Here is a 7,500-nt window from a genome sequence, read left to right as displayed (position 1 = left end):
AGTGAGAGTTTCTCAGGAGGACTGTGCTCAGAGTGACTTGTGTTTTGTCGGCGAGGAGACTTTTTAAATCTGGCCAGACTCATCTTCTCCATGGGAAAGTGACTGAGAAGAGGTTGATTCAGCAATGCAAACATTCCCATTCCGTTCTGTATGGAGGTTCTTCATACTGCTTTTCTGATGAACCCTGCTTTCCTCACCCACTGCAGCTCTACTGGAGAAGTTGGAGGTTCAGTGCTTTGCTCAAGGGCATATTATTGAATCTGGTACAGTAGTTGGTAGCTACTGTAGTTGTTATACATGTAGCTTGTGGCAACAATATAATGCTTGAAATTCCATAATATGTTGTTGGTCTCACATCCAAAATAGGGGCCTAACTTATAAAACGGCATACAGTGGCAACAACATATCTATAATAAATAAATAAATAAATAAATAAATAAATAAATAAATAAATAAGAATGTCTGAATGCAAAGCATAAATCATGTCGTCATTCAATCTAAAAATGCAATAAAATTATGGAAAAGTAACATTTAAATTACCCCCACCCCTGACAAAAAAAGGATATGTGATGTTTGTCTTGTAGAGCAGAAGGAGAAGCTGTATGGACACAGCAGAAGGAGAAGCTGTATGGACACAGCAGGAGGATGTCCTCGATGAATCATCTACTGGACTCTCAGAGCTCGCTCAGGCGCGCCTCAGTGCAGCACTGCACCATAATGACTTCATTAACTGGTTTCTTTGGTGGTTAATCACTTAATGAAACACAGTAATTGGGTTGTGAAGGCTCTCTAGAGAACCTGGCACACGTCATTACAAGTGTACTTGTCCAGGCTCAAGTCAAGTCCCATTTATCTCTAAAAAAAAAAGGGGCTTTGAACAGACAGGTTCCTCACAAAGTGCTTAGTCACCTTTAATACCGCTGCTGCCTCACAGCAAAAAGGTCCCGGGTTCGAACCCCGGTCCGTCCCAAGTCCTTTCTGTGTGGAGTTTGCATGTTCTCCCCGTCCTCGTGTGGGTTTCCTCCCACCACCAAACACCTGTCTGTTAGGCTTCACACTCCTAACATCCTGATAACATCTAGGCTTGCGGACCCCAGGAAGAATAGCTGCTGCAATAGAGACAGTCCGCATGTCTGGGAACGCCCACAAAATGTTAAACGGCTGGCGCGCGAGTGGGGTAAAACCGCCCATATATCTCATGAAGACGGTGCTGCGGCTCTAAACTACATGTTTTGGGGTTCCAGAGCAGAACACAAGACGTCCGCTCAGATGTGCGTTTACTGCGGTGGTTAAATCCCCGATCGTGTCTGCCTGGGCTGGGCTATCAGCTAAATTCTAACTTTGCTGAATGGATAGAACGGGGGTTTTTACCCCACCCTGACCCCGCCCCCAGCCAGGCTGAGCCAGCTAACCCAGCGTCTATGACGAGACGTGGCCTCAACCTATGCTGTAGCTAATGGTGATAAAAACATAAACTTAAACTTAGACTCAGCAGATCCTAGTTACAATTAGAGTATAGAGTAATGCAGGAATGAGTCCAGAAGACCTGGATGTTAGCAGCACTTCTGGCTCTTACGTGTAAAAGTCAATGGGATTTTTGTATGGGCATTTTGGTTGAATGCTCGAAATAAGGCCTGTGGTTAACCCATTGATACCTGATGCAGCATTTGTGTGTGCATATCCCTCATTTGTGTGCGTATCCCTTTAAGACCGCGAACCGCGTTAACGCGGTTCGCGGTCTTAAAGGGATACACACACAAATGCTGCATCAGGTATCAATGGGTTAACAGAAGTTTATGAAACAGCAACGTTTGTGTTCAGCAAGATCATCTTGGGCTCACCCATTGGTACATTGGTACATGTTTATCTATAAATCCATCCTTGGACTAATTCCACCGTACCTCTGTGGCTATATTTCTAGAGCCCACAGTAGTTACCGCTTACGCTCAACCGATTACTACCAGTAAATGTCCCCAAAATTCGTACGGATCTTGGCAAACATGCTTTTATGTATTCTGCTCCTACAGCTTGGAACTCACTTCAGAGCAACCTCAAACTGAAGGAACTTGTTCCACTTGGAACTTTCAAAAATCTAATGAAGGACATAGAAGTAGATTCTTTTCGTATTTGCACGTTTTTTATGAACGTTGTAACTGCTTTTGCCTGTTTTATTGCATGTTTGTGCATTGGTATTTGTCTGTTTTAATGTTGTAACTTTATTCCTTTTATGCTGCTATCTTGGCCAGGCTTCCCTTGAAAAAGAGGTATTTGTATCTCAATGGGACCGACCTGGTTAAATAAAGGTTAAATAAAAATAAAATAAAAAATAAAATCTTCACAAAGGAGGATCACTTTTATGATTTTCAAAGTGTAAAATGTGTTTTTCTATTGTCGTGATTTTCAGAAAACAGTTCAAAAGTCATAAAAGTGGTCCTCATTTGTGAATAGTTAGTTAGTTACACTAGTTAGTTAGTTAGTTAGTTACAGTTGCATTACTCTCTGCTGTTTCTGTGATGATCATGGATGATAGAGAAGTGAGGCTACGGAGATTTATTTTTTCTGTATGCACTAGGGATGCACCGATCCACTTTTTTCACTTCCGATACCTGAATTTGGATATCTGCCGATACCGATATTATGCCGATACCAATATTTTTCTTGAATATACAGTATAGGCAAAGATTTGGCCAATTAAAGATTTTTTTTTAAAATATACCTTGCAAAAAGCAGACAAAATTAAGTAAATATACAAGGCAAAGAAGGATACTATTATACATGGGCAAATTACGGCCAGTGCCCCCTGTGCGGCCTGCGCTGGAATTGAAAAAAAAAAAAAAAAAAACGGATTCCGATCCGATCCATGAATTAGTGCCAATATCGGCACCCGATACCGATATTGGATCAGATCAGCCCCATCCCTACTATGCACATTAGACACATTTTAATTGAATTCCCCTCTCAACACTCTCTAATTGATATGAATGAATTCCAAACTTCTAGGACATGATGAGATACAGCAGAAGAGCAATAGAGAGCCCGAGGAACGAGTCCGGAAAACATCGATGCTAACACTTCCGGGTTCTTCACTGTTTTCGCCTATATGGGATTTTTGAATGGGTTTTTGGCGCGATGCTTCAAATAAGGTCTCTGCACAACGCAAGCTTAATCAAACGCGAACCAGTGTTCAGTGGGATAATCTTCACACATGAGGACCACTTTTATGAGTTCTTAAGCTTTTACGTGCCGTTAAAAGCAAACGGCTAGCTAGCAAACGGCTAAATGAGACTACACTTTTGAGTCGACGGGGATATTATACGTCAATAACGTCATCACTTCAAAGGACGAACACTGAAATTCCCTTCCCTCACCTGGTTCAGCCCGTTCAGCCCGGGGTAATCAGTGCACAGCAGCGCACACATCAACAACAGTCCAGGTTGAGTGGTGACGTGACGTGGAAGCCTATGCGACACTCTGTGTAGTTCTGGATTAGCTTAGCACAAGCTTTTTACTTCTAGGGCTCGCATTTATGCTTCAAAACTCATGAAAGTGGTCCTCATGTGTGAAGATTATCCGGCTGAACACGTGTTCGCGTTTGATTAAGCTTGCCTTGCCCAGAGACCTTATTTGAAGCATCGCGCCAAAAACCCATTCAAAAATCCCATAGACAGAAACAGTGAAGAACCCGAAAGTCCGCGACTTCCGCGTTCCGACTACAAAAATACGTCGTCCCTGGGGCTCTCTATTGGTTGAACTTTCTGCCTCGTCATAATGAACTTCAGGGGTCAGTTCAGGTTCATTGCTAGAGGCAATAATTGAGGCATCAATTAAAGGAGTTAACGAGTTTGTTTAATGAGATGAAGACACTCCAGACTGTGTTGTCTCTACAGCAGTAAGGTCACAAACTTTCTTTTCCTGTCTGTCTCACTTTCTCTCTCCCTTGTTTGCTCCGTCTCTCGCTCGAGTCGCCCCCCCCCCCCCCTCCCCCTCTCTCTCTCTAATTGCCCCCCCCCCCCCCCCAATTAAAGTGTCAGTGGGCGCACATGCCCATGAATGCAGATCCTATATATATATATATCTATCTTTAATTAGTTAATGAGTTAATCGCTCCCTGCTAACGTGAGCTCCTGTTGCCAAATCTGGTGAGAGTGTGTTGCTGAGACAGAGACAGGTCTTGAACAAAGTTAATTTTCTCCTGATCTGTGTGTCTGAAAAATGCCAGCTTAGTCTCAGAATGTTCAGAAGATATGTGGCTCGTGGAAAACGGGCCCAATATTAACTTTGATGACTTATGGGGGTGAAAGAATGGGTCATAATCTGAGATCACGTTCCCGCCTCCTATTGACTCCAATAGACTCAGGACCTGCCGCAAGGTCTCTGGCAGTGGCAAAACCCACATGACACAGAGACGGGAAGTGACTGGAAGTTGCACTGTCTCCAGGCGCGGACTGCATAATCGGGCACGTCGGACTGCATAATCGGGCATGTCGGACTGCATAATCGGGCACGTCGGACTGCATAATCGGGCACGTCGGACTGCATAATCGGGCACGTCGGACTGCATAATCGGGCACTGAACAGCAGGCCAGGCGCCGCCTACTGTTTTACTAGTGGTTTTATTACTTTATTAGTTAGTCTGAAGTAATAATTACACTTCAGGGTTAAAGTGGGTGCATCTCATAGTAAAATTGGACTCGGCCCAAATTGGGCTTCAAGCGGCCCAAATCTGGCTTCAAACGGCCCAAATTGGGCTTCAAACGGCCCAAATTGGGCTTCAAATGGCCCAAATCTGGCTTCAAACGGCCCAAATTGGGCTTCAAACAGCCCAAATTGGGCTTCAAACGGCCCAAATCCGAAGGTCGCCGGGACGCGCGTCGGCCCGTATCGGCCTGGCCTGCTTGGTATCTAATGCCCAGCCTGAATTATGATCCCAGTCCGCCCCTGACTGTCTCTATAATGAATCATCTGTGGTAAAGCATGTATCATACTGAGTGTGTGTTGTCCAGACAGTGGGACCATGAAGACTGTGCTGGCACTGCTGCTGCTGTGCCTGTGTGACCGGGGACAGAGTGACTGCCAGACAGACTGCCTGACCTGCAGCCACATCTTGCCCAGACAGCTCAGCTTCAACACCATGGTGAGCAGCCCGCACTACCGCACACAAAGTTTACTTTCAAATCAAATCATATAGTGCCGCCCAAACCCAGCTCGCCCCCCAAACCATTTTCTTTCCAGCAGCTAGTGGGCGTAGTTCGGTCGAAAGAAAATAGTAGATGAAGATACATTTATTTGTTTATTTGCTTATTAAAACCGCTCATTAATGACCGCTAGTCTTCCTGGGGTCCAAACAATTACACAATACATGACAAACGATAGTAAAATGCAAGCAAAAGTAAAATGACAAAAGTAAAATGACAACAGTAAAATGACAATAGTAAAATGACAATAGTAAAATGACAAGCAATACTAAAATGCAATAAACATCAAATAAAATCACAGAAGACTGAATAAAAAGCAATACAAATCAAGACAATACATGGTCTGCTAGTCCTCTAGCTGACCTATAGCCCAAATGTTATAGGATCAGTACAGTACAACAAATAGCAATACAAGGTTTTTGGGTGAACTGTCCCTTTATGAGAAAACACTTTTACCCCCAACTCAGTCAAATCATTTTCCCATCAATTTGTTGAGGACCCCCGTCAAAGCCCCTCAAAGACCCCTGTGGTCACCAGACCCCCAGATCATCTCTCCTGAAGCTCTACCCCCCCCCCCCCCCCCCCCACCCCATCTATAAATCCCCCCATGTGAAGCATATAAGGGGGGAATTCCCCCAAATTTACAAAATACATTTTAGGCCCTGTGCTCTAGAAACATTTTGTTATACTTAAAATGTAAAATAAAATTGGGGTGGTGCTACTTACACCCAGGTGAAAATGGACACATCAGCTATTTACACCCAGGCGTAAATAAATGGTAAATGGTAAATGGCCTGCATTTATATAGCGCCTTTATCCAAAGCGCTTTACAGTCAGTAGGTACATTCACCCATTCATACACCGATTGTGGCAAGCTACCATGCAGGGTGCTGGCACACCATCGGGAGCAATTTGGGGTTCAGTGTCTTGCCCAAGGACACTTCGACATGCAGACTGGAGGAGGCGGGAATCGAACCACCGACCTCTTTTATCCAAAGCGATTACTGGACGACCCGCTCTACCTCCTGAGCTACAGCCGGGTTGCACCAATCAATGCCTTATGTTTCTAGTTTCATACCAGAAACTTTAAAACAGCCCACTACATCCTTTGAAAGCAAATTGTCAAAATCATATTTCCAGAATATTGCGAAATTTCCCGATCACTGTTTGGCAACCAATGTCTGCAACTTGACTTGTTGGCGGAGGCATACAACGGTTGTATGCCGATTTTCGGGGACAGTCCCCGTTTTTGGTCACCTGTCCCCGGCTGGAGCTGTCCCCGAAAATGTCCCCGATGTTCTACTGACGTCCTCTAGCTCTATAGCAGGCTCATTCTTAAATCTAGAGTGAAGATGAAGATAGGGTATGAAACTGTAAGACCTACAGCATCCATTGGGACCAACAATGGATGCTACCTTGTCGGGAAGGAAGGGGGCTAAAGAATGAATTTTGAAAAACCGGCATGGTCCATTTCAAAGGGGACCCCTGACCGCTCTCACCTCAGGATATCTGAATGAGAGTGGATTCTATGAGTACCCATGAGTCTCCCCTTTACAGACGTGACGTCTGACGTGACGACGTAACCACTCAAGCAGGAAGCTTGCAGGAGGCTTACGGGTGGGTTAAAAGCATATCACAGCATCACATGTCTATGTAGCCTGTTGATCCAGGCATCCAACAAGTCTTCACATGCTTGAATCTTGAACAATGAAAAAGCACTTAGGAGCTACACCGAGAAGACTTTTTGAGATCTGAGGCTTTTCATCAAACATTTGTCGCTGTAGGACGGCCAGGCCTCATGCTGCTGGAGAACACAGTGACATTTTGTAAAGGGGCACAGTGGAGTGTGTGTGTGTGTGTGTGTGTGTGTGTGTGTGTGTGTGTGTGTGTGTGTGTGTGTGTGTGTGTGTGGGGGGCAAAATAAATGAAACTGGAATCATCCCCCTTTATTATTTCATATATAACCCTGGGGTCATAGGATGTTTCGGGTCTCGCAACATCATACACCCTCGCCCAGGTGACCCAGCCGGGGCTGGCCAAGCCCCAACTTACGTCCCAGTAGCTACCCACGGTCAGCCCTCCAGGAAGGGTCGAAGGTGGTCACGTGGTCAGGGCCACTCAATCCGCTGCTCCGGAACTACTCTGCTGGGACCGGGGGGAGGGGGAGGGCTCTGGTACGTAGAGGGACCGGGCTCTGTGGGTTGCCACCCGGCCGGGTTCCTCCCTCGTCTCACCAGGTCTAGGACCTGTGCGCTGCACCAGACTCCCCCCGCTCCAAACATCTCATTCCGACGTGATGGTATCT

The 7,500-nt window shown here is 45.4% G+C and overlaps 1 protein-coding gene across 1 annotated transcript in view; it reads left to right on the top strand.

The window, feature by feature from the left end:
* pnoca (prepronociceptin a) overlaps nucleotides 1-7,500 on the top strand; it is a gene marked incomplete at its 3' end in the record, with an annotated part of 18,204 nt that overhangs the window by 9,888 nt on the left and 816 nt on the right. Inside the window, exon 2 of the mRNA XM_083662177.1 lies at nucleotides 5,008-5,134. Within this exon, the coding sequence (XP_083518303.1) occupies nucleotides 5,015-5,134 (120 nt within the window). The 5' untranslated portion in view covers nucleotides 5,008-5,014. The remainder of the gene's footprint in view (nucleotides 1-5,007; nucleotides 5,135-7,500) is intronic.

The sequence above is a fragment of the Poromitra crassiceps genome, assembly GCF_964638095.1.
Source record: "Poromitra crassiceps genome assembly, chromosome: 28".
NCBI classification, from domain to species: Eukaryota; Metazoa; Chordata; class Actinopteri; order Beryciformes; family Melamphaidae; genus Poromitra; species Poromitra crassiceps.
The sequence above is the reverse complement of the archived record's forward strand: the minus strand, read 5'-3'. Positions and strand labels throughout refer to the sequence as shown.